Source organism: Anarrhichthys ocellatus, unplaced genomic scaffold (assembly GCF_004355925.1).
Source record: "Anarrhichthys ocellatus isolate YVR2014 unplaced genomic scaffold, GSC_Weel_1.0 scaffold58, whole genome shotgun sequence".
Classification (NCBI taxonomy): domain Eukaryota; kingdom Metazoa; phylum Chordata; class Actinopteri; order Perciformes; family Anarhichadidae; genus Anarrhichthys; species Anarrhichthys ocellatus.
The window spans coordinates 2,391,171-2,418,226 of record NW_022280088.1 but is presented as its reverse complement, the minus strand read 5'-3'; the positions used below and the strand labels follow the sequence as shown (position 1 = coordinate 2,418,226).

Sequence of the window (27,056 nt, the reverse complement as noted above, 5' to 3'; positions counted from 1 at the left end):
TAAGTATCAGAACAATTCTAGGAGACATGGGAGAAGCAGTGACGGTGTTTTTGAATCTCCTCCTGCCCTCTTTTCCCTTCTGCAGTCCTTCTCTGTACTGTGGGTGAAATAATAGGATCGAGAGAATTACATTATCCCGCTGATTCAGAGGATCCCTTCTTAATTTGTAATTTGGAGGTTCAAAGCTAGACAGGACTTCCCAGCTATCACTGCTTGACTACAAACACTTGAGCCTCAAGAATTTCAGACACTCGCCTCTCCCCCTGTCCATCTATCCATGCAGTAACCTTTCCTCCGGCAGTCAGGTAACAACACCTATTGTTAAGTGACAGGAAGACAATACAGCTACCTTGGACTGTTTTGCACGCTTCAAATCATTCAAGCCCCATTGAAGGATGCGGTAACTTAAGCTGCAAGGTTATGCAAGCCTACTGCATGCCTGCCAACTCTTCCCAAGACAAAAACACTTGCCGCAGAATATGGATGAGTATTGGTGTCAGACATTTTAGTAGCTAAGAACAATAATTCACCAAGAGTATCATGTAACCAGTGCAGCAATGTCCAAAAAGAGCTTGCCAGGTAAACAGAAAAGAAAATGAGGAACATGTTCCCTTAAATGGAGCTACGGTTTCATTCAAATTACAGGATTTAATACTCAATACTGATTTGTTTTTTTCTCTCCACAGATCCAAATCTTTCTGTTCACATTTCTGTTTAAGTGACCTATATCTGACATCAGTGTAGCTGCATCTTTCTGCACGTCCACGCAATTGTTATAACAGGGATTTCATTAAATCAGAGTCCTGCTTGGTGAAACATGACAAATTTAAAAGAAGGAACTGAGTGAAAAGTCTGTTTGATGAGTTAATTTACATTTTAAATGACTGACAAAGGGGCAAATAAAGTCTTCAACTGTTTCCTATTGTTGGAGGGAAACCTACTTTAACACATTGTTACATTTAATAGAGCTCAACTCACCAGTAAACATCTACCTCTTCTAAAAGATCATTTATTATTTGTTACGACACATAAACAGACACTTACTCATTCGGCCAACAGGATTTGACATAATTCGGTTTTCATTTTAGCTCCATGTAAAGTGAATAAACATGATGTTTCCCAGATAACACTATCTACCTTAACGACGCAGTTTACACATTTATGTGCTGATTTATTAAATCGGAGTTCTACTGACAGCAACAAGATGCGGACTTAAGCAGTGGAACTCAGTAATATAGAAAAAGTCTTTTTTTTAGGAATAATGAGGAAAAACATGAACATCCGATATGAGCTTTTTCACAGCAGTCGCATGGCCAATAATCAGATACAGTATGTATCGGATTTAGGACCACATATGAAAGTGGCCCAGATCTGATTGGAAAACCAACTGATTTCTGTGTCCACACACAAACACACTCAAAAACTGTAGAAGAAATTACAAGTTTAATTAAGTAAACCAGTAAAATCAAAACGAAATAAATTACAATAAACTTGCTGTGCTGGACTGCATTACAATGAAAGGTGTTTTGAATATTGCCAACCCACATTTAAATGTTTGTGCTCGATAACACATCTTTAGATTGTTTGGACAAAGGCTAAACTTGAACAATATCACATGAAATTTTAAAACAGGGAAGCTTTACTGAAACATGAGGCCATGGTATAACGCCACAAATCTGCCCCAGAGACAATCTCCGCATGGTTATCTGATGGGATCTGAAACCGACACCCGTGGGACTAAATAAATGTTAGTGAAATTCCAAATAGTGCACCATGCGTTATATATAATAAAATAAGATCTGTACAGTTTATCTCTTGAACACTGTTGTTCATTGAACGGAGCTTTTGCTCCATGATGAAAACAAAATCTGCAGGAGGGTGATGACATTATTGATCTGATTGCAACAATCACTCAACACATTCAAGTAAGGTGCTGAAATCGTAATGCTGCTTTAAGATATCCCATTCCTGTCTGTATCCATGTGACACCTTCCTGCCCATTCTCCGTGCATTTTCATTGGTTTCAGTAATAGAGGCGAGTCCTGCAACACGGCACTTAGTTTGAGGAGATACTGCCAGTACATACAATGTTTTATACTGTAAACAATCCCTCCTGATAAACATGTGTTCAACCTTCCTGCTTGTACAGGTCAGTTAAGGTCAAATATTACTTCATACCCCTTTAATGAACTTGTTATGAAAAAGAACATAGATAAAACAAATACAATTTGGGGTTATTAAATGATAATTTAGGGAAAATACACATGATAATGACATGCATGCAATACTTATTACTTGCAGCTGTTTGATTGTTAACAGCAGACAGGAAGAAAAACAGTGACAGAGAGGCATCTGTTTCTAAACCAACGACTCTAAAGTATCGCTCTACACCTAGACTGAATTAAACCATGCAATTTATTGGAGACATCAATGTGCCTTCACCAAGATAAAGGAGTGAAAGGTCCAGATATAGGTAATCTAACTCAAATGGAAGAGGTCTCTGCCTGTACGTATATCTGTCTGTCTTTTGATTTGCTCCACAACCGTTTATCTGATCGACATGCAGAGTAGAGCTCGTTTTCCGTCGCTCGCTACAATATTAACTCTTAAACTACTCAACAGCATTCCGTCACTCGCTACAGTACACTCAAAAACAGAGAGCGAAGACAGCCGGGACTGAACAATTATTCTAAGAACTGATAATGGAATAAATTGCATACTTAGTTCAACCACAGCTCAAGACTATCAAAGTTGAAGTGGTATTAATTATATAGTTGGCTGACAGAAAAGAGGGAAAAAGAAGAAAGCAGCATCTGCAGGCACTAGTGTTGCTTCTGATGCCAATCCTCCAGCAAAATATTTTTATAGTGTCTTAGCATCAGGTCAACTACACTTAATTAAATCCACCTGCACAGAATAATCATCTTATTAAAATGATTGGATCAGCAGGGGGGTGTTCTGCCAAATTGTTAAACAGATTATCCCTATAATGAGTTTATTTGTGCAGCGAGAGCTTATTGGTCTATCCTCACCATGCTGTATGACAGATCCTACTCTCATCAGCACCAAAGGTGAAGCTCTTTCTAAAAATGATAGGGATTCCCGAAGTAGTGCTTATTATGCTTGACAGTCGAGTGCCTGTTAAGTTAATGATGAACATAATCCGAATCATTTAAATGACACCCATACAGGTGTTGAGATTTTCTGTATAGGAAAAGCAATGAAAGTGAAATAACCACTGTGGTGAAATGATTTGGCAGGTGAAGAGAGCTGGTACTAAAAACAGACATGCAGTCCTTGAAGAATAAATCTCATAAGAATATCAGCTCATAAAAGTTTGACAAGAGGAAAATATGGCTTTGATTCTGAGAAAGGTGAAATCAATACAGCATCTGCTTTGCTTTGGGTTTGGTGTCAACACTGATGTTTCCTCTGTGGTTTGTTTTTGCTCCATAGAACCGGCGTTCCTAAGGTGTTAAACACTTAATCAGAATGACTCTGGGGTCATATCTCTGTCCACGTCTCCCACTTAGAGCAAAGTGTGCAGAATATATCGCTCCACGTGGAGGTCGATATAAAGTAAGTGTGCATTACAGGGTTTTAATGCTTGATTCCGCTTATTAATCATTAAGCATCTTCTTTGGGGACACCATATCTCCAAAACGGGAGTTGACTTTTAAACTTTTGCTGTTGTTTTTATTGTTGTTGTTTTTTACAAAATTGAAGTTAAATAATTTGCTCAACGTGAGGGAGGAACTGAATTGGATACCAACCTTCACATGGTTCACATTGTTTTAAACTATTATTTAAAAAAAATCAATCATTACTTAATATATATCAAAGAAACACAACAAATGTTAATTTTCTGCAAAATACAAAACATGGAGGAGAGTTTAACTCCCAACAATGCATGCTGACAAAGTCTGCTGATGTGCTGAACATGTTGTTTTGGAAACTTAATTTAATGAATTTAGTGAGCTCTTAACAGAACATTCATTATTTAAAGTCAAGACTCCAGACAAGTGGTCTGAAAATGAAAACGAGAAAATGGAAGTTGAATCAACTTAAAACTTAGCCCTGATTATCCAACAATATATGGCAACAATTTTTGGAGATTCCTGACAAAAGCCCCAGGTCAGAGGCCAATCAGCGTTGGCTCAGCGTTGGCTCAGCGCTCACAAATTGCACTTGAGCACGCTGTGTGAACTGTTCAAAGTTGAGCTGAGAGGCTCGCCGATGTATCGGGACACATTCCAGATATATAGCATGCTAAAATTCTGGAGCTGCCAGGAAGAATGTCGGGAAGCTACAGCCAATGAGAGTGCAAGACACGTGTTGAGGGGAAACCCTGGGGAGGGGTCATCTATAACGATAGAAACTTTACTGTATGTGTTGTATTTGCAACACGGACCAAAGTTGTTGTTGCAGCTAGAGGAAACAGACTATAAATAGTAGAGACGCGTGGAATCAAGCTATTATGTGAACGCGCGTGCCGACGACAACAAGCATGACTACGCGCATGGTATCACATCATGTATCTAGTCACATCACGTATGTGTTTTCATGACGTGTAGTTTGACATGACATGACTTTGAAAGTCATGTCATGTGAGCTTGGCTTTAATTGATGTCTGATGTTTTCACTGTTACTACTTGACCTTTAGCAGCATCAAGGTCAGGAAAGCAGCCCTCAGCAACTTATTTCACTCCTCCCGTTGACTCATTAAGATAAATGATGTAGGATATTGGAATGCTTCAAAACATTGGCCACCTGAGACATCAATAGTAAACGTCAAATCAATGTTTAATGGAGGCTGCATTTAAATGAAAAAATCTAATCTATGGTTTGGCAATAATTAAATTGGTTTGCATAGCATCTGCCAGATCAAAACCAGAATCCAAGGTTATCTCCACCTAAATAGGCTGAAAGGGCATGTCTGCCACTCAAAGCTGAGTAAAATAGAAAGCTCTGTAAAACGTCTAGAGCTCATTGGATAAATGAGGCTTCAATGGACACTTGAAAGTACAGTTTCATCTTGAAAGGCCTTGGAATCACATTTGTCAGATAAGTATGTCTGAATGATTGGAAACAAAGTCTATTGTAGCTGGATATGGGACGACTTTTTTCCTCTCCCCTTTGTTGCAGATGAAGACAAAGTACAGCCGTCTGGCCGGGCAGACAGGAGCCACCTATAGCCTCCAAATGCAGGATGAGTCGTTTGGAACATTTCCACACCTCCACACCCACCTCAGCCCTTGTTTTTAATTACACACTAGCCTATTCCTGGGTCTTAGGGCGTGAATTCCACAAGTATTTTCAAGCTGCTTGGACTAACTGGGACGCTTTAACGCTTTTCAACATGTCCAATCTGTCAATGAGGAAATTGCACAAAAAGTCAAACACACACACAAAACACACTTTCCATAGCATCGGTTGCACTCAGCCGAGCAAAGTTATCTCGGGTCTGTAATTGAGATGTTATCTTCACAGGAGAGGATGCACCCCAAGGATTATTCAATATGGCCTTACCACTCATTTCCATTTGAGCTGAATCAGCGCTCTCTCTCTCTCTCTACCTCCTCCCCTTTTGGTTAAAGCATCCCACTACTGTAGGCTGGTGGCAAACCAGCTTCCGTTCCATGAGTGTCAACTTTAATATGCTGGTGTTGTGCGGTGGAGATCTGGCCACAATAAACGATTACCCTGCCATTGCTCAGGGCAGCGGTTCTCCTTCACTTACTTTTCATGTGAAAAATATGCATGCCAGCAAGGTGTGCTAATATTATGACTCTGCCTCATTTTTTGTGGTGTATGTCTTAACTTTAGTACCCTATGACATATAAAAAGTCACATCCACCTGCAAAGTAACATAGTTTTCATGGAGTCTACAAGTTACGAGCGAGATCTCACCTTGATTGCAGGTCTTGCCAGTGAAGCCAGGGTGGCACTTGCACTTATTGGGTCCCACGCAGTCTCCATGTTTACAGCCAGGCTGGCACACAGCTGTTCAGAGAGGATTCAAAGAGGAAGAGACAGATCAGTGCAGCGTCCTGGCAGACTACTTGTTCCAGATCAGGATGACAAAGTACTTAATCCTACTACTCCTTGACTTGGCTGTAAATGATCTGTTTACTTCACATTACAGCAATAACAGAATGAAGCCTCATTCATATAGGAAATGTGTTTGTTTCTTTCTCCTTGTGTGACAATGTTATTATCATTGACTAATGGTAACAGAGCAGCCATTCTCAGCTAACCACATCATTTTTGCATTGAATGGAGCTGGAAAAGTTTTATTGTCCTTACTGATACTATATCATTTCACACTGTGTGAGATAAATGAGAAATGTGACCTTTTAACACTGAGCAAAGTTTGAAAAGTGTTTTTCCCGGTTTGAAAAATACAGTGCTGATATTTACACTGGCACCCAGCCAACAAAGATTTCCTTGGCAAATAATATTTCCCCCTTAGACTGAAGCTGAAACAATTAGAGCACCAAAATAGTAGATTATAATGAATACCAAAGAGCTGCCCTGCAGATCGTACGTAGTGTGCAGATGGTGGTATTTTGAGTGTGTACAGAAACGTGGTAGCTGGGGGAGATGCACGGCTTCACTGACTCTGCATTCTGTCTCAGTGCACTGTAGGCTTACCCTGCTTATCTGACTGTGCTTACTGCAGCTTGCTGCTAAACATGTCTGATATACGGGGGTCTCAGCCAAGTGTTGCTAATTTTCATTAAAAGCTCCATTAATTCTGTCATAATACATTGCAATAAGAGGACTTAATTATCACTGTGGTGGAAGTGGCAATACATAGACCTGTGTGTGTGTGTGTGTGTGTGTGCGTGTGTGTGTGTGTGTGTGTATAGAGATTCTAGATGAGAGATCTTATCACCCCAACCAGTTTGTTGTGTATCTTGAAAGGTGTGCTGGTGTAGTTTTAAGGCATTAAACACTGGCGACCTTTCATCTGCGAATGTTATATGTCTGGTGCTTTTATTGTGAAATATAAGAACAGTAACAGTGTGAATGTGGTATGCGCTGCCTTAGACAACATTGAAAGTAGTAATAAAGTTTGCTGTCTTGGTTCGGACAACAGAGCCTCCGAGTTGTTTTATCATCCTTATGAATAGTATAAATTATCAGTATAAGTTTTAGAGGGACAGCTCAAAAACTACTTCACAGATTTCCGTTAAATTTTCTTGGATTGTGCAGCATTGTGGAGATACTCCCTCTTTAAATGCTTCCTGTTTTTATTTTTTTTTTCCGAAATGCTAGAAATAAGTTGAAAGCTGCTTAAACACATACTGAGGGACACCTTATAGAACTGACGAAGAAAGGGCTGAATAATACGCTCTTTATTTGAAATGCATACTTTGAGAATTGAGTTACAATTTCCATTCATACACATTCAGCGTACAGGGCCACAGTTCTATCCTGAAAAACATCTTTAGCTGCTCAGATTTCAGGTCTGTAACATTGTTCAAACTGAATTCAAAAGCACGAAGGTATGCGATGAATCCTTTAACTGGAGTCGATAACATCTCCAGACTCATTCCACATTATTTGGCTTTGTAATCAAATAGAAAGAAAGTATTGTTAGCCCACTTGGAGAGGCCTGTGATATGAGCCAGGGTGTTAACACAGCGAGCAGTCAATGTTCACAATATTAAAAATGGCTGGAGGAAAAGGAAAAGAGTTTATTAGACCTTGGTCTGGTCAGCAGATGAAATGAATGAAGCTGGTGATCTTGTTAGTTGGAGGGAAGTCAAGTGGAGGGCTTTTTGTTATTCTCCTACATGGGGGAAGACTTGATTAGCACGATCAGAGGCGGCCATCAACAGGCTTTGCCTCTGAGGTTATTTTTAAGCCTCTTGCCTGCCAGAGAGATCAGGGAAACGGCCAGTGTTCATTAACCACAGCAGAGGACACGGACGACTAAAACGGTCGTGGCAGCTGGAAGGCCAAACATAGCATGTATGACCCTCGTTCCATGAAAACATGCCAAGTGATGACACACTTTCACTCTGGTTTACATCAGCCATTCCTCAGGACAGCTTTCTGCTGCTACTGATTCTTTTGATTTATTGGCTGTTCATGGATGCCTGATGGTAAACACAGGGGAAAGTATTATTTTTTAATTGATGCTGACATTGTGTATGAATGTTTATAGTAGTTTAATGCATGACTTCAAAGGAAGATGAGAAAATCATTACATAATCAAGTTACATCATCTTGCAATCAACTAAGTAATTACCTAAGGCTGCTTGTAATCATTATTTCATTATCGGTTGATTTGCTGATTGTTTTTTTTTCCATTGTTAGAAAAGTTCTGTCTTTTAAAATTGCTTGTTTGTCAGACTAACAGTCCATAACCCAAAAGTAGTCATGGTGTAATTATATGCTTTTCAAAGTAAGAAAAGTTGAAAATCCTAACTTTTGAAAAGAACTATTTGAATTTTGTCTTAATAATTGAGAAATAATCTATCAAAATGGTTCAGCTGATCACCAAATCAATCCTTATTACATACTATAATGAGGACAGATCATCTTGTGTCTGGGGTTTGAATTTGTTCTATTTAATTTGTATACAGTGAAATGTCATCGATCGACCAGGTAATGTCATGGTGAATATTTCGTTTACCCAAAGGATGAAGTATGAGGATATTGGCATTCTCCACCCGACTGATTTTTATGTAGTTACGTATGCAGAGCATCTCCAACCGCAGTAAAATACTCCGTTTTTACACTGCACCATGCAGATGGATATATTGCGGACATATTAATTAAAAAAAAACATTATGGATTTAAGCTTTAATGGTTTCATTAGTATTTTATGGGGTCGACTAAAGGGGCGGTTGTATCTTAATAAAACTAAAAAAACATCAGTATAATTCATGTTAAGACACAGCTTTAGGTGAAAACAGGTCCTCAGAGTGTAAGCTGTTTGCATAGCTTTAAGGCCGGAGGGCAGAAGATGGCCGCTACCATGGGGTGTGAGGGGTTCGTGGGGGGACGGCTTGACTCTATAAATAAGTGAGTGAGTCCAGGATTCAGAGGATGTGCCCCCAGCAATTCATGTCTATAGCACGATTATTTCAAGAAACATGTGGAGCTAACCTTGGGGCTGGCACCTTATCCCGGCTACTCTGTGAGTTAAGGCGAAGAGAGCTGAAAAACAAACAGCCAAACAAACAAAGGTTGGGGGTATTGTTTAGTCTTTGAGAGCAAAAAAAGAAACATGATGTTAGAGGGCAGAGCCTGGTCATTTTGACAAGCAAACGTTCATGGAAAAAAAAAAAAAAAGACAAACACACACAGTCTGGAGTTCTGGAGTCACACATATTCCCACTTGCCTCGAGGTAATAAGCACATTTTGAATGCATTTGAGTTATAAAAATTAAAAAGATTAAAACCACCGTCTCCGGGGATGTTCTCTAAATGGACGTGTATGAAGCAGCTTTCTTTCGCACTCTGTGAATTAAAATTTACACCACTGCGCCGAAAGATGAAAACACCACCAGTATCATTCAAGGAGCTCTCCGTCCTGGTTCTTCAATATGAAAATAAACGCTGCAGCTAAGTGACTGTGAAGAGACATTAGTTCTTTAAATCAGCACTGTGTCAAAGTGCCTTCAAAGACTGTGGCAAGTAATTTCGAAACATGTGCCTTTTATTTGCGCATATATTCTCTCTAATTTTTACGAGCACACCCTTCCATTTTGTTTTCACTTTATTACGTCAAGCAGATGAAAAGGCACACTTTTCGACTGGCCTTCTCAGCCCAGTGATCATGAAAGAAAGTGGAGCAGACAAGGGAACTGCACAGACAATCATGTGAAAGTGAATTACTGAAACTGAGATATCACTTTTCTGCTTTGGTTGCTCACTTTGTTAGCTCGAATTACTAATTCAAAAGTTCTGCTTTAATCCTGTCCACACCATTTGTCGAAACAAAGGCCGCACTCAATCAAACTAAATCCAAGTCCTAGTGGATTTGTAAAATCCACTAGGACCTCTGAGGAAATGATGTGTGATCTATTTAATATGGAGGTGAAATTAAACCTAGTCACTTTACAATGCAGGGAAAATAAATGTATGTCTTTCTACCAAAGCTGTGTTTTATCTTTTGGATTAACTCACGTTAATCAAAAACTAGTCAAGTCCTTCAAAGCTGAGTGGCTATAAAAGGCCTGCTACGGTCTTTTTAACGTTTGACTGATCATTCATTTTTACTTGGTCAAAACCTGATTGAAATGTTAACTTGAACGTTTTTGATCTTAAGCCAAGTCAAGCCTTTGGGGAGCAAACTCGCATCTTTGCATTTACTTTGTACGTAATCTCGTTGCGCAAAACATTCGCTTTGCGTTTGTTGTGAACACAGCATTATTCAAGTCCTCAATTGTTGTGAACTACAGTATCAGTCTGTCCAAACAAGAATGTTGGTATCAGACAATTCTGCAAAACCCAAGATTTTTTTAATGTTTAATGCCAATGTTTTCTTCTGTTTCTACCAAGCCCCCAACTTTATGGAAGATCAATGATAAATCACTAAATTACTCCTTTCAAAATATTTCTTTAATAAACAATATCTGCGCATGACAACTATGATATGCTTGGCAAAGATGCTTAACTGTTTAAAGGATAGTTAAGGTTGAGCAACTAAATCACTTGGTTAAAGTTGTTCAATAAGAAAGTCAGAGCATATCTATTTCCTCCACACTTTTAATAGCAAAACCCCAGACAATTTTGGCTTTTCAGAACGTGTAATATGGATGAAATTAGTTTAAAATTAACAACCTCATACCAAGGTCTTGTATTACTGGAACTCAAATGTATTAAAAGATCGAAGCTCCTGCTACTGACTGAGTCATGGGATCATCAAGAGTGGAAGAGGTGAAAAGTACTTTTACTGTTGACTGTATCACACTGGAAATGCAAATGTTCAAATGCTCACAGTAGCAGTAAAGTGTTCATGATGGCAGCTGGTTGGAGTAAGTAGCTTCAAGTGTGGCTCTGCCTGCCGGATGGCCTGTCAGAACATTATAAGTGGAGCTTCAGTCTACTATAAATCTAAAGCCTCTCTCTCTCTCTCTCTCTCTCTCTCTCTCTCTTTCTCCATCTGCCTGGTTTTCTTGCTCGTCTCTCTCTCTCTTTCCTGACACCCCCCCCCCCCATTCCAGCAGCAATCATCTCTTAACTCCTTACCTCTGAACCATTTCCCTTACACCTCAGGATTTTTACTTCCCCCAACTTTTAGTCCTTTCCCTCCTCTCTCAGGGTTGATCTATTAAGTTTCTCATTCTTTGAAAGAAGTCTCACAAACCGATCACCTGAGCTCCATGCCTGAGAAAGCCACAATCCTATAGCTTCAATCTAATCTCTTCTATCGCCTCAAAAAAAAACTAACCAAGAGCTAGAATCTGCACTGACTGCATCCCCTCGCACACATGCACACACACACACACACACACACACACACACACACACACACACACACATGCACACACACGTTACTGACTGGATGGAGTACTGATTGTAGTCTCAAGTGAATGGATTTGAGTCGTGCACCCCGGCATGAGCATTTGGAAACATTAAGGCAAGCACTCACCGAGCGATTTAACTCATAGAACAGATTTGATTTTGTTGAAATAAAAAGCAGTGCAGTGAAAATACTTCAGCAGCTCGGTATGGTGGTTAAACTCAAACTCAATTTTTTGGCTGAACGTGGAACATATGGGACTCCAGAACAACAAAGAAAACATGTTCACACACTGTTGTTTGGCTGGTTAAGTAATTTATGCAAACATTACTTTTTTTTGAATGTGACTGTGTTTGATTTATTATAAAATAAATGTCACATATGATGATGTATCGTCTCCCTTGATTTCTAGAAGCAAACCAACAAATGTTTTGTCATGTGGCAATCACTGTTTGGGATTTAAGTGGGCAAAACAAATTAGTAAATGTATCATGTCTTGCCCCCTTAACTAAGCTTAATTAAGTAATTGTCTTCTTTCTCGTCTTCATTCAAAATCGTCTATTCCACCTTGAATCTCTTTGGGAACCTGTAAAAGCAGAGAGCCCAGTACAGATGCACTGGGAGGTATTGGGCATTGAGATTGCTGACTCCTGCCAAGAGGATTAATGCCGAGTCTGGCTCCATGTTCAAACAAACAAAATCCAAGGATACAACTGATCGGTCTCAGTGAAACAGTGCTGCTTTTTCCTACATCATTCCAGCACAGACTGTGTGGTTCAAGTGTCCAGGCCTTGGGGAAAGGTAGGAGGTTCTATTGCAAAAAGAAAACCTCTACTTTCCAACCATGAAATCAACCCCTCTCAAGCAACGAGGTCCGTCATCATTAGCATAACTTGTTTTTCTGACACGTAGTGTTTATGTTAGAATAAAATTATCATATTTTGTTTATAATAAAGATGAAGCAAGAGGTGAACAAAAGCAGATTTGTCTTGCAAAGACCTTAGGTGAGTCTAGCTGGGCTAAAAGGAATACAAAACTTTGAGGCCATGAACTCAAGTAATATTGTTTGTGTTCAGCAGAACAGAATCTTCAATCTTCAGCAAAATGGCACTTGATGCAAATACAGAACTCTTTTAGCTGCAGCAGCACAGACCTTTGGGCCCAACAAGCAGTGTGTGACATGTTTCCCACAAAAAAGGATACAAAATACAACAGATAAACAAACCTATAGCATGGCATGATGAGCCTCAATACATGATTAAAATATGGTAATATCAGCAATGAAAAACACAAACAGAAAACATTATTTTAACAAGCTATAAATAAGTGGGTAGAATCAACATGCAGAGTTTCTACAGCAGGAACTTAACAACCCTTAACATGAAGCTTCCAATAAGAACTTGTAAGGCTTTGGTGCTGTAGGTTCTTCTTTGTGTTTCATAAATCTCGACATGCTTTGTTTGGTAGATGAGAGCAATTGTGGGACAGACGATGATAGGAGAAGTGGCACTAATCCTGACATTGATTTTCTTTCACTTCTTTGTGAATTTGAGATGGAAAATAAAAGACAGAAATAAGGAGAAAAAAAATCCATAGAGAGATAATTGAAGGATGAACTTGTGAAATCTACCGGTCTGAGGAAGGGGGAATGGTCATCTCCAGTGCACCAACAATACAAACTTTGCCAAGTGGTCCCGGCAGTGAAATGCTGGTTACTGCTGTGTTTGTTGTTGACACATTGGCTTCACTAATCACAATTGCTCTTGGGAAGTAAACCATTAACTTTATTTCCCAAAATGTCTAACAAGTTGCTTGTTAACTAAGTTCCTGCTGTGGAAAATGATGCATTCACATGGAATCAGGCAGACAGTAGACGACACCCCGCATATCTGTTTGTGGCGGTCCAAAGTTAAAATATTGAAACTTTTTGCCGTCCTCCGTGATGGAATTTAAAATTTGCAATTGAATGTTACGAGAAACCTGCACTCTACAGCTTCACGCTTTACTAGAATAATTACATAAAATAGTAAACACAAAATAATTGTGTTTACTGTGTTAGAATATAACACACCCCGCCACCACCATTGCAACATATCATGCGCGTTTCATTTTGGCTTCCTTGACTTTTTGTTTGTTTTACCCGTGCCGTCCAGAAGCTGGTGTTATCCATCCACTGTATGCCTGATTCCATGTCAATGATTAAACCTCCACAACAAAGCAGCAGCTATACCAGCACAGGCACCAAGCCATGCAGACATTTGTGAGGCAACTGACCAGATCTGACACCCATTTAGTATATTCACAGTCACACCTCCCTGGGTAGTATTATAGGAGAGCAGAGGATCTTCACACAATGTAAATATGTCGGAGAAAACACGTGTTAATATTTCATATAGCTTATGTGACACAGGTGTGTGCTCATGACAGGACACATCCTCTGAATCCTCAAGTTGACATTGCAGGATATGAAGATGAATTGAGGATTAGTGCACCTGACGACACTATGGATTGTTTTTATACTACTTGGCAGCGTAAGCTATAGCTTGTTTTTGCACAGCAGTAATCTATAATCAATTTCCCATCTACCCTTGAATGTGTCCACCTGCAGCTATACAGTCTCTCCCTCATTATGGCCACCTGCAGTGTGATAATAAATGTCAGCCTTTCCTCCGGTCCAACCAGCCATTGTCATCAATCTTTACTCAAAGATTGTCCCAGGTGTGATGCTCTATTAGCTGTATGTATTTCTCTTGTGACAATGAGTGTGTGTGTGTGTTTATGTGCGTGTGTGAATGTGTTTCCCCAAGCCCCTGGTTACTGTGGCAGTGTTGCAGCATTTCCTGCGTCTAATAGCATCTTTGACCCCAGCTTGAAACCTCGCAACCTTGTTAGCCCTAGCAGCAGCAGCAGGCATGGTGGCACTCACGCTGGCAGTGACCCCAGGAACGGCGTGTCCATCCCCAGCAGCAGTCCACCCTGGCCCCGTATCGACACAGGCCGTTGGACGAGGCCATCTGCCGTGGCCACCTGTGAGGGGATAACATAATTAGTTCACAGACAATTAAAATGTCTAAATGAAAAGCGGGGGTCTATTCAATGTTGTTTGAAGGGAGGCTTCAAAGCATTCATTTTATTTTTTTCTGCTGTATAGAAAACAGACTTGTACCAAGTAATTTCTTTTTGCCTAAGTAAAAGTAATTTCCGTTATCTTTACCTGTTAAAGGGTTTTCCTTTTCTGAATTGAGAGTCAAAGGATAGAAGGTGTCACATGCCCAGATTGTAAAGCCCTTTGAGGCAAATGTGTGATTTGGGGTTTCATATAAATAAAACTGACTTGACCAATCTGTCGATGTTTTATAGTAAATAATAGCTACTTCAATAGCACCCAAATTCTGTCCCATGTAATGTACGAAAACGTCCCATGTCAGCAAATAGTAAAAGAAAATACCTCTTACACTTTCCCAGATCCCAAGGTAACTTCTTTCTTTCAATCCCATTTTTTTATCTGACTAACAGTCCAAAATGCAAAGCTATTCAGTTTACTATCCTCTAATACAAAGAACAGCAGCAAATAGTCACATTTGAGAAACATTTGACATGTTTTGCTTGAAAAACACTCCAGTTTCTCAGTTTCTCAGGGTGTTGAAGGCTGACTTTTCACTGCTTGCCTACAGCAGATTATCTTTGCTTCACGGAAATAAAAGCGATAGCACATCAGATGGCGTTGGTTTGTGCGATGTCAAATTGAAAACCCGTGTTGAAAGCCTGCCAGACCTGATTTGAATTTATCCTCCAATGTGCATCAGTGCACCACTGACACTCACATCTGAGAAAAACCACATTGCCGTTGTGTTCATTGTAAGGTTTGTGAAATAGATTTGAAGCTATATACACTATAGGTGCTCTTGAAAATACAGTATGTTTCCTATCTCCATCTATAACATCAACCAATGTATAGAGTATGTAGAGTATGTGTCACTGTACCGTATGTTTAAAACAAATCTATCAGACAATTTCATGACAGTGAAAGATCATTTCATTGCTGCTGCAGAGGGAACATACAGGTATTAATGTTTATAGAAATGTAGTTTTTTTTCCCCCAAAGCACTGCAATTCCTCTTAGAGAAATTACAGCCGGATGTTGTTGTTACACCATGTTCTATTCTGCTCAGAGCGAGAAATAGCTTCTTGGCAGACAGTGCTTGTGGATTACCTTTTTATCTGTACCAAAGCTCACCACATATTTATGGAGAGAATGGGGCAAAGGAATGAGTCCATTTAAGGATACTGATGAAAATCCAAGCCGCATACTTTGAGAGCCTGGTTCTGAGTTACCTCAAATCTAGCAAAAATAATAAATAACTCAGAAGGTAATGTGTGTAGAATATTGAATAAATCCAATTCATGAATGACTGACTATGGAGGTTATTAATTATACAGTGGAAATACTGTAATCCAGTTAAAAAAACAAAGGAGAAATTATCTTGATATACTATATGAAATAGATGCTTTCATTTGTGCCTCAATGAGAGAGTGAGGATGTTGCTCAGTATTCAAGGCACATCCTTTGCCACTATCCCTGCCTGTTAGTGTCTCTATGCCAAGAGGAGGAAATGCTAATGCTTGCCCCCGCTGCCAATCACCTCATTGGAAAAAAAAAACCCAGATGGATGCTAAGTGAGAATGGCAGATCCAGGGAAAATGTTTGTCTGCTGCCTGGAAAGCAGGAAGGCAGTGAGGCAGGGAAAAACTCCAAGACAGTAAGAGAGAAGGGGAGGGATAGAGGGAGAGAAACAAAACAAAAAAAATGAAACCAAAGGGAAGTGAATGATAATTAAAAGTAAACAAAGGTTAAAGAAAAGTAAAAGGAGAGGAAAGAAAAGAAAAGGAAGTTAAATGAAAAAGAAACTCAACAAAAGACAAGGAAAGGAAAATAAGAGGTGGACAGCAGCCAGGTTTAGATGCCTCTATTTCTATAATAGAACACACACACACACACACACCACACAAATATGGCACCTGCTGTCCCTCTATACTGTAAAGTTGTTACATAAAACAAGACCATCTATCTCCGTCCTTTGGAAAGATTTACTTCATTTGGAGGATGGTGACATCTTTTTAAAACATGTCCCATGACAATTCAGGGATATTTAAATCTGGTAATTTTACCCAGAAGCTTTTCACATGCACTCTTTAATTTATTCATCAGTGTGCATACGGTAATTATCATCTTAGAATATGAAGGCATCCTGTGGGAACTGTTCATGCTGCTGTGAGTGCACCTGCTCCCATATAACCTAATGGTGTCATCTTCCTTTGTAGTTATACGACATTGCAAAGTGATCATTGCACATGATAACTGCCAGTAGAATACACCATCACATTTAAAAGTGTACACAATATTCTGTGGGTTAAATAAGAGCTGGGCAATATATGGATATTATATCGACATCGTGATATGACATACGTGTTGTCTTTTCCTGGTTTTAAAGGCTGCATTACAGTAAAGTGAGGTAATATGTGAACGTACCAAACTGTTCTACACTGACTGACTACACACAGACATTGATACAACTACTAGGTTACTCCAATATACTGTATATGGCACTAAATCATAGCACAAGTTAGACATTACTGTGATGTTCCGAACCTTTGCATGAGGACATTTTCTCTGACTTGACCTCTTTGAATTTGAATTGAATACTTCTGGTATATGCATTTTCAAAAGAGCTCGAGGTTGATGAAATGTGATATTATCCTCATAATGGAAACAACTGAGGCAACCACAACACTCCTATGGAACAAAGAAAAAGTTAATGGTCTATTTTGGCAATTAAATGTAAGATTTTTAGTGTTTTTTTCCTGTAGCAGGATATGATAACGTAGTAGAACTGATATTTTGTCTGGCCAGAGGATATATATATATATATACACACCCATACATACACATATACTTATATAAATACATATACATAGGTAAATACATATACATATACACATATTTATATACATATATACACACACATATATAGACATACATATATATACACACACATATATAGACATACATATATATATACACACATATACAAATACATATACACATATACAGTATATATACACCATACACACACACACACACACACACACCTGCCAGGATCAGAAGGGCATGACATTTGACTCTGAGCACATGATGTCAAGAAGAACAAAGGAGCAGTTTGACCCCTACAGGCTCCCAGTGGATGGTCTGTTTTGTGCTGCACAAGCAATAAGGAGACAGGAACCTCATGAGGTACAACGTGTTCTGGATTAAATATGATCAAATATTTCCCTGTAGTTCTTTTTCCACTCATATATATACACACATGGAATCCAGTTTCATGCTCTCAGTCCTCTCTTCATGCTGAATTCAGCTGTAGGCAGTTGTGCACGCTAACACGCTCTGAACTTGGAACTGAGGGTTCAATACAATTTACCAGCTCACCAGCTCACCACACCAACGCTGGACAGACATTCTCTTAGAACTTTTATGGCTTGAAAATCATGACGGGTATCAATCAACAATGTGAGTTACAATGACACTGCGCCAAAATAAAAGAGCATTTTTTCCACATACATCTTGTCCCCGGTGATATTACTGAACAGGAAGCTGGCATATCAAATGGACTCAAGCGTAATACCTGTATTTATTACCCTGGGGCTGAATAATGATCTTAAATTACACTAAGCCTTGAAGGAACTCAAGCAGATAATTATTACCCTTCAGGCATGCAATGGGACACATCTTCCCAAGTGCACACTATCAGACACGTTTATTTCAGGAGAATGTAGGGGCGCCAGCCTTCTCCCATTGTTGTACAAATGGAAACAGAGCTGGAAGATCTCCCCTGCCTGACAGTGAAGAGCATTGAGTCTATCGCTCAGAAGAGCAGTGTGGGGTGTAGCATGATAATCAGAACCATGAAGGTATATAATTCCATCCATCTATCAATCATCCATCCATGAATTCATACTGAAGCGTGCAAATTGTGCCTGTTGAATTGATTTCCCCCACAAACACTCATAGATGTTGATTGCTGCCTTGTAGCAGCTCGGTGTGAAAGACTTGCTGGAACCTGCCAGGCTCAGCTGAAGGCATGAGTTTGTGCAGTCATAAGATGTCTGGCGTCATAACGGACGCGCTGCCAGATCTGCAGGCAGACGGCCAAGTCTATCACATTAACACACATCACCATGTGGGATGTTGACAAATATCTGAGGTAAGGATTTAAAGTGAGAAATCAGCTGGCCTATTAACAAAATACATACAAAGAAGACATAGTGGAAGGTATTCACTGAGTGGCCAGAAAATTAGAAACACGTGTATGATGTAAATGCAATGCAGCACAATATCCTTGCAATAAATGCAATACTAAGGTGTCTTTGTTGATACTTCTGATGTAGGAATAAGTGGTTTGTGTCAACTCTGTGGCACTTTTCAGGCATTTGCACTGTAATAGAGCACAATACTGAAAGATGTCCACCTCATTCACATCTATGAATAAGCTAAATGTTTGAAACCCCTTACAATATACTGCAATGCAATACTTTTCTTTACATTATGTTATCTTGCTTTGGCAGACCTTTTAGTCTTGCGTAGCTTATCATAAGTGCATTCAACCTCTGTAGAAACACGAGGTAGACGTCAACAATTGTGTTGAAAAAGAGAGCACTCTTTCCAAACAAAGAGCTAAGAGCATGTTCTGCAATACAAGAGCTAATAGGATGTTTTCTTGGAGAGGGAATGAAACCCTTTTACGGTTTTCCGCAGAGAAAGACGGCCATGACCCTGCTGTCCAGTCGTGGGTTCATTTCACAACTGTGGGATTCAATGCCACCAACTACAGCCTCACAAATCACCACACAATCTACTCCGACACAGTGTAAACAACAATTAGTGTTACAGCTGGTGTAGGCAGTTTTGTGGAAAAGGCAAAAAAAAATAGAAAATACAACCCTCTTACTGCAGCTCTCATTTCTCTGTCCTAAACCCCTCCAAACACCCTTCATACAGTAACTTGTACACGTACTACTCAAACATCATCCCGATCGGGATCCCGATACCGTTATACAGCGGCAATTCTTTGACAATTACGACATGTTTTTTTGTGCTAATTTATGGGCTTGTAAAGCCCTTAGAGATTACATACTCTGGTTTGAAGAAGGCTAAACTAATTAGTAACTTTTCACTCCATTTCTAAAATGCTTCACCAATATTGACACATGACTTATTGCATTTATTGTTGGTCTCTTTTTGATAAGTCCGCCTTCCTTTTTTGGGGTACACTCTTTTCTGCAGGATATTCCGCACTAAACCAGGCTTTTACTATCTTAAGGTACGTGCGTGTGCATCTGCATTTATAGTAGGAGCGCCCTTTCTCTGAAATGACCTGTGATTGGCCAAATCTCCCATCAATGGCTAGATTTTCTAAAGCCTGAAAACAGAGCAAAGAAGAGGTGCAAACGTTATCTATCAAACCACTTCAATTACAACATACTGAAAGTTTATTTTTTATTTTTTTACAACCATAAAAACCTGCCAATTCCAGCTTTAAATCACAAATCTTTTATTCATCACAGGATTGTTGAATTGCATCACAATGCACAAGTGTCTGGTCACAGAGTGTATTGTGAAGCAGATTCTGCCAACCTTACCTTGCAGCAGCTCTTGCTATCCTCATCCTTTCTTTCGATGTATAAAGGACAGGGAAAAATGTCAATGTCACTATACTTAAATACATACTAGACTATTATGGTGACCAGTGGTAGTACTAGTAGGTGTATTTGTCCATGTAGCACTTATTTTAATACAACACAGAGTTTCTCAATTGAGTTTCTCTTACTCTAAAACTGTCCTCTTTGCTGAGTAAAGATGATTAAAAAAAAAAGCAGGGAGAGAAGTTATGTTCGTCACAAACTGAAATGCTGTATGCTGAGTTGGTACCTGATAAAGTTCATACGTCTTGTTTAGTGAGGTATAGCACTTGAATGAGTGTCTCTCAATAAAATACCACACTGAACAGGTAAATCAGTGGCGTCTGACTTCAGTTATTGTCCACTCTCAGAAAGCATATGGCAAGATCACACCTTAAATCTCTTCTATGACTCCTAGTAAAGATGTCGGCACATTCTTCATTGACATACGCTAGATGTTGAACACTCAGGAATCTATAAATGCATTACTTTGTATTGTAAACTGCTTGTATAAAATGTGACTTCGACAGTATTTTCGCACTCACTCTCAACCCCTGAAAGCTCAAATGTGGGTCTGATATTACAACGCCAACATAACCTGGCACCAGTCCACTTCTTTGGATTATTACTGAGGAGGTCTGGTATGTGCTGCTTGGCTGCGTTTGTTTAGTGACATCACTCGGGAAGAATATCCTCTACTGTATGTGTTGCCTTTTATTTAGGCTTCTATGTTACATGACAGGAAATTGGTTGTCCTTGAGTCCTTGATTGGAACAAGGAGTGGCATCAACACCAGTACAATGTTTTTAGCAACACATTTATAGGTAATTATGTGCAGCTATGGGAGAACAAAATGATCTTGCCAATGATGCCCGTGAAGGACCCTTCAGAACTAGATGGATAAGCCTGTTAGGAACGCTCTCCAAAAGGCAATAAGTGAGAGAGAGAGCAGGTAATAAATGGCTTTTTTTGCTTGTGCTGGGACTCAGGGGATATTCTCTCAATGAATTAATATTGAGGCAGAGACTCAGGCCCTGGCAAGTTTATACCCATAAACATTTCATACTCCATCAGCAGGGAGTGGCTTGTTAATAGCATGTTAATAATGTGCAATATGCTGCTGCTAGGGTAAAGTAAATGAGCATTACACAAAGGCAATGCGTGAAATAAAAGTTAAAGCCACCAGACCATGGCCTGTCACACAAACATTATCCACGGTGATTAAGAAAAAACAAAAGGGTCCTAAATAAAAATGACATTGTATGTGCTTGCCAATGCTCAACTCAAATTGTCTGTAATATGTCTGCCCTCACCTTTATTCTCTCACACATACACACACACACACACTTGTACTTAATGCCAAGACCTTTGATATCCAAATAGCTTCTTTTGAAATACTTTTGAACACAGCAGCAGGAAACTGAATTGAAAGAGCTGAGGAGGAAGAAAGGCTGTAAACCGACAGATGTCAAAATCTATCAACAAGCAGGAGCAATGGCAGTCAGTCTGAAAATGCATTTTTTGAAATGCATGCAGATAACTTCAATAATAAGTTTCTTCAATAATCTTAAAAAAATGTTTCACTCAATTGAAAAAGTGCAACATGAGAGAGGACCTGCTTTGGGGCTGAGCCTGTCTGACAGAGATGCATACAAATTACAAATAGTCCGAAATGAGCTTTTTGACAATTAACATAACTGGTGCAATTACTTGTTGCAATTGCCAAATTACAACTTGGTTTAATGATGCATGGTTGCAAAAAAAAAAAAAAAAGAAGAAAAAAGGCATCATGTTTAACTCAGATGCACCTATAGGCAGATGGAAATCTCGGACACACGCATTCTTTAGGGTCTGGCACGTCTCCACACCCCTGTCTGCACATACTTCATCAAATTCGTGTTTGAACATGAAGCACCGGGCAACGTGCTGTCACATCACTTTGTAATCTGCCGGATATCTGCACGAGACAAGAACAGCTTGGTGTGATTGCTGCAGGTGAAAACACTGTTTGTGCTATAACAGAATGTGTGCTCCAAGGCGCAAAACCAACCGGTTATGGATGCACTTGGATTATTACTGTTTTCATAATAAAAGTTAGGACTGATTCGGCAAGACCACGAATCATCTGGCTTGAGCAACATGTTCTCACTCCTAAATTGAGTTTCGCCGTTTGGAGATCTTAAAATATGCTCCAGTTTGTAACGACTCCAGCAAGCGCTATTTTTAACCAAAGGCGCAGTTTTGGCAGAAACAGACTATAAATGGATTGAACTGTGATGCCCGGTTCTTAATCAAACTCACTGTTATTTCACAAAATCACCCGCGTCCGCCGATAATGTGAATCATGTTCCCTTACCTGCCATCAAAGTCTGCACTTGCCCCGAAGCTGCAGCTGCACAACAACATCAACTTTATCAATAAATCCATGATTTCTGGAGTTACTGCTTGTTTTTCTCCGTAATCCACAATCACCGGGTAGGAAACCGCGGAGGAAACAATTAGACGAAGGAGAGTTTGTGCGACGCACGCTGGAGGTGCACAGGTAGGAAATGTCTGCTGGCGTCCTTCAGACTGCTCATGTGCGTTACACGGGAGGTGCGGGAGTGGAAACCAGTCCTCTGCCTCAAAGTGGAGTGACCCCGATGCGAGTGTGAGTGGAGCGGGATGCACTCTGCCGGGAAGAGAGTGCACAGCTCCTTCTCTCTCGCTCTCTCTCTCTCTCTCTCTCTCTCTCTCTCTCTCTCCGCTCTTCACAAGTTTACTCAGTGGGCTCTTCAGCCAACAGCACCCACTGCAGCCAGACCCAGTCTTTTAAATACCAGGCACCGGTCAAAACATCGCGGAAATCCACGTGAGGGACTTAACATGTAACGTCATGACCTGCACAGCCAGGAGGAAGAGCCTCCAGATGCAGCTCCGCACCGCGCATGCTTTGCAAATGCCTTAATTAATTGCGCAGCCTGCTGAGGCACGCAGGTGCATCGCCCACCCAGGTAGATGTTACTCACACAGCAAAGACAACGCGGTGTGAAGTACTGGGGTTGAATTTAGAGAGGACAAAAAAATAAGCAGCACAAAATACAAAATGAGTGGTGTTTCAAAGTACTTAGAAATAAATAGACAGACCTTTGTTGAACCTGTAATTATTGTGAATAAAAACAAGTGATGTGGCTTTTGATTGAAATACCTTTTTGGCCTCATGAATGCAGAGAGATTCTGACTCTGCTTTGTGTCAGATATTTTGTCAATTGTATTATTGTAAAAAAATAAAATAATGTAATTAAGAAAATAATGCTATTTACCCTTACTTTGTCCAATATCTTGAAAATGTAATGCACCTTGCCATATGAAACTGCTTGGAGTCTGATGCAAGAGTAATTATCTGCCTAACTCAGAGACGTAGCACACACTTCAGGACACATAAGCCTTCTCTGAAGGCCTCCTCCTGCCTATTCATTCATTCACACCAACATACACCCACTGAAACAGAATCATTAAAGGTCTGCCTCATTTTCAGACTCTTGCCTCGCAATTCAGAGGAGTCAGTCGATAAAATAATTCTCCTGTAAGGACCCAATGGAAATAAATTGGGGAGAGGGAGGGTAACTAAATGCCATCATTTTCAGTATAATGGAGCAGGAGATGGATGAGACGAGGGTTTGATATGATTAGCCCACTGCTGGTTGTTCACAGCTACGGCCGTCTTTTGATACATGGCACTGTTGCCTTGTTACACCCTGTCACCGATTTGATAATAAATCTACGCGGTGGCGTTTGACATCTCGAGACGCATGTGATCGGAGAAATGCTGGTTGTGTATAATTACACTATTAATCACATGCTTTTCATGACTGGACTGCAAGAATGTAATTCTATTATGATTTATTACATTTAAAAACTAGTTATGTGTAATTCAGATTCTCCAAGTTATACCACATTACTAATAACATTGGTATTATGTGGATAACTAAAATTGATCATATAAAACTTTAAAGGGTCAGTTCAGCCAAAACGTACATATTTTCTCACTAATCCCACGTGGTATTTTGTTATGCAAAGTTTCATTTTCATCTCCTGAAGTCTGGAGATGCCTGTCTCATCTGCACCAGGAGAATCATGCAATCGTTATGCAATTGCTTGTGCATGTTTCCATGTGTGCATCCATGAGTTAGTGTCCACGGCTAATCTCACATTCTGCAGCAGCAAACTGCCTAATATTTTGGGTGACCATGTTTTGGCTGCATGATCAAGGACCTCTCGTGGTTGAGGTGACTCATACTTTCTCAGAAGAAATTGTATTGCCTGTTTTATACTGCTAATGACTGCCTGCTTAGTCATCACTTGCTACTCTTAACCGGCCACCTGGCCGGTAGGGGCTGTTAGAAACCACACAGCTGAGTACAACGCTGCCACCCTGCCACTGCTAAGCGGGCAGACAGCTTGGTCAGTTTAATATTGTTTTTGGTAAGATTCCATGAAGCTTATTATACGACTTTGAGCCGACTGCCTGCATAGATTGCCGCCTTTTTTGAATTTGAATGAAGTGTGTTGGCTGTAGATATTATTGTTATCGCCACCAGGATGATAATGAGATCGGTCGTGTGCGTGTCAGTGAATGCATGCTTGAGTGAGCGTCTCTGTGTCTGTCCACAGCAAGTCTTGCATACTGCTTCAGTAAACTGTATACTATTGTATAATACCCCTCATGGCTGCACACTTTCTCAAAACACCTTTTATTTTCGGTTTAATACTGCCATTGACTGGCTGCAGTCTCCTCACTCACTACTCAAGCGCCCGGCCGGTAGGGGCCGGTAGTGATCACGTAGCTGAGTGCAACGCCGCCTCTTAGCCGCTTCCCTGCACTCAGCAACACAGTGGGGAAAGAAAATGTGCTCACTTATATTGTTTTGGACGGTGTGTTTGGCGATCAGCTATAAGCTAACAGAACTACCAGTACACACACTGCTGAGTATCTCTCAGCCGCTGCTCTGCGACCAGAGACACTCTGGGGGAAAGCAGTTTGCTCAGTAGACTTGAAGTCTAAATAAACGCTCAGTGGACGTTGCAGACACACATGGCGGAGATCAGCACTCTACTGAGGGCACATTTCTGCCTTTAGTTAGACTTTAGTTGAATGTAGAAGCAGAGAGCTGATCAACTGAAAGCCAGATAATTTATGGTCTTTAATTATAGGAACTGTATTTTCTAATTCTGTGTGTTGAACTCTTGCTTGTTCTTAGACAAATTTCCGATTTTTTGCTTATTGAGTTTAACTGCTTTGTACTGGGACTCCTTATTAGAAATTCATTTGAATTAAGTAATTGGAAGGAGCATTATTGAACAATTTAATTTACAGTATTTTAACTATAATCGGTGCCAGTTCCAGGAAATGTCCGAGGACATTTTAAAGTAATTATTAAGGACCTGTACAATGAAGCATTGTGGTGCTTGTAGTTTTGATGAAAATACTAAACATCAATATTTCTTTCCAGAGATTATGTCTAAATTATTCTGGAAACTGTCAGGGGTAGATGGAAAAAGAGAATGGTATCTTAGTGATTTGGGTGAACTCACCCTTTAATGAGGGAAAGTGAATCATTAGTTTCATCTTCAGCAGACAATGCTACAGCAGACTGAAGTAGTAAATAAACACAAAGATAGAACATCAGAAGAGGAATCCTAAACGAAGAATATATAAGGTGACACTAAATGTGACAGGTATAGTGTCCTCACCATGGCAACCAGTTACACACACGCACGCAGGCACGCTCTCTCTCTCTCTCTACACACGCACACACATGACATGGAAGCATGGACCTCCTGTCTGTCTGTCTCTCTCTCTCTCTCTGTCTGTCTCCCTGTCTGTCTGTCTGTCTCACTCAGTCTCTCTCTCTCCTCTCTCTCTATCATACAGTCATTCAGGTCTTAGATATTTTTAGAGAAACAAAGATGTATATGTCCAGTACAGAAATGACGGGAGCCATTTGTGGACTGTCCATCACGAATACAAGATTCAATCCAAGAGTATGAATCTGAAATGCAGAAAAGAGAGAAGCGATATCTCAATCAAACCTCAACGATACTACCGGTAACATCGGCGTGTGTAGCTATTTATTGCGACGTCTTCGGGCAGTAGAAGCCACACTGTCAAAATTTCTTTCGGAATTTTCTAGTACTATGTATACTATGTTGTCTATGAATGCCGTTTTACATAAAACCATGACACTCAATGCACTTATCAGTTTAACCGTTCCAATTAACTACATTCATTTTAAGGTCAACACTGAGCTCTAACAAAGCTTCGGTAAAGTTATTGGAACATGTCTTCATAATGTTGTTCTTGACACATATTCCCCAAAATTGTCAACACACTGATATTGTCACGGTTTAGGCTTTGCCCCCTGTGTCTCTGTGTCTCTGTGTCTGTGTGGCTCCGCCCCTAGTCTCCTCCCGGCTCCCTCCTGTGTCTCTGTGTCTGAGTCTCTGATCTGCCCCTTGGACGTGACAGATCTGAACCTTCATTTGGAGACATGTGCACTTCAACGTTCCCCTATGAGATGCGACAAAGTACTGGCATGTCAGATGTCTGGTCTATCCCTGACAAAAGCACAGTCCATTTCAGGATCAGGGACAACATCAGGTCCTGCACCACAAGGCTCAGGGACAACATCAAGCAGTCCTGCACCACAAGGCTCGGGGACAGCTTCATCAGGTCCTGCACCACAAGGCTCAGGGACAGCTTCATCAGGTCCTGCACCACAAGGCTCAGGGACAACATCAAGCGGTCCTGCACCACAAGGCTCGGGGACAGCTTCATCAGGTCCTGCACCACAAGGCT

General features: G+C 40.2%; 1 protein-coding gene across 2 annotated transcripts in view; it reads right to left on the bottom strand.

Annotated features, from left to right (window-relative positions):
* npnta (nephronectin a) overlaps positions 1-22,949 on the bottom strand; it is a 49,039-nt gene extending 26,090 nt beyond the window's left edge. The window contains exons 1-4 of one of the 2 annotated variants that reach the window (XM_031871408.1): positions 22,575-22,949; positions 14,412-14,512; positions 9,124-9,174; positions 5,911-6,003 (exon numbers count right to left, since the gene is read on the bottom strand). In XM_031871408.1, the coding sequence (XP_031727268.1) occupies positions 5,911-6,003; positions 9,124-9,174; positions 14,412-14,512; positions 22,575-22,645 (316 nt within the window). In that variant the 5' untranslated portion in view covers positions 22,646-22,949. The remainder of the gene's footprint in view (positions 1-5,910; positions 6,004-9,123; positions 9,175-14,411; positions 14,513-22,574) is intronic. The other variant, XM_031871409.1, reaches the window with a different exon arrangement.
* Between the last annotated feature and the right edge of the window lie 4,107 nt (positions 22,950-27,056).